Source organism: Pygoscelis adeliae, unplaced genomic scaffold, assembly GCF_000699105.1.
Source record: "Pygoscelis adeliae isolate BGI_AS28 unplaced genomic scaffold, ASM69910v1 Scaffold786, whole genome shotgun sequence".
NCBI lineage: Eukaryota > Metazoa > Chordata > Aves > Sphenisciformes > Spheniscidae > Pygoscelis > Pygoscelis adeliae.
In genome coordinates, this window is record NW_008824912.1 from 59,192 (window position 1) to 59,638 (window position 447).

General features: G+C 61.1%; 1 protein-coding gene across 1 annotated transcript in view; it reads left to right on the forward strand.

Annotated features, from left to right (window-relative positions):
• Nucleotides 1–447, forward strand: part of ZNF512B (zinc finger protein 512B) — a 25,673-nt gene that overhangs the window by 22,948 nt on the left and 2,278 nt on the right. The window contains exon 14 of the mRNA XM_009324964.1: nt 97–198. Within this exon, the coding sequence (XP_009323239.1) occupies nt 97–198 (102 nt within the window). The remainder of the gene's footprint in view (nt 1–96; nt 199–447) is intronic.

Sequence of the window (447 nt, forward strand, 5' to 3'; positions counted from 1 at the left end):
GGGGGACGGGGGACGAGACCCATGTGAAGAGCGAGGACTCCACCAAGGTCCGGACTGGCGTGTGCCGCTCTGCTAATCATCTTCTATTGTTTGCAGCTCAATTACACCCGACCGGGGCTTCCAAAGCTCAATCCGAGGCTGCTAGAAAACTGGAAGAACGAAGTGAAGGAGAAGGGCCACATCAACTGTCCCAACAACGTAAGGACCATCTCTGTTCTTCTCTGGGCCGGCTGGTCTCCGTCTGCAGGAGGAAGGGGGGAGTTTTGGGGGCAGAAACCCACCGAAGCCAGGGTCTTGTTGGGCCCCAGACGAAGCCAGCAGTGATGCTCAGACCCGCGTTCCACCCCCTTCTCCCTGGGGTTGCTGCCATGCCTGGTTGAAGCGTGTCCCACCTTTGGGACCCTCCCGGTGCGCTCGAGCCACCGGGCTTGGGGACCCGGCCGCCCT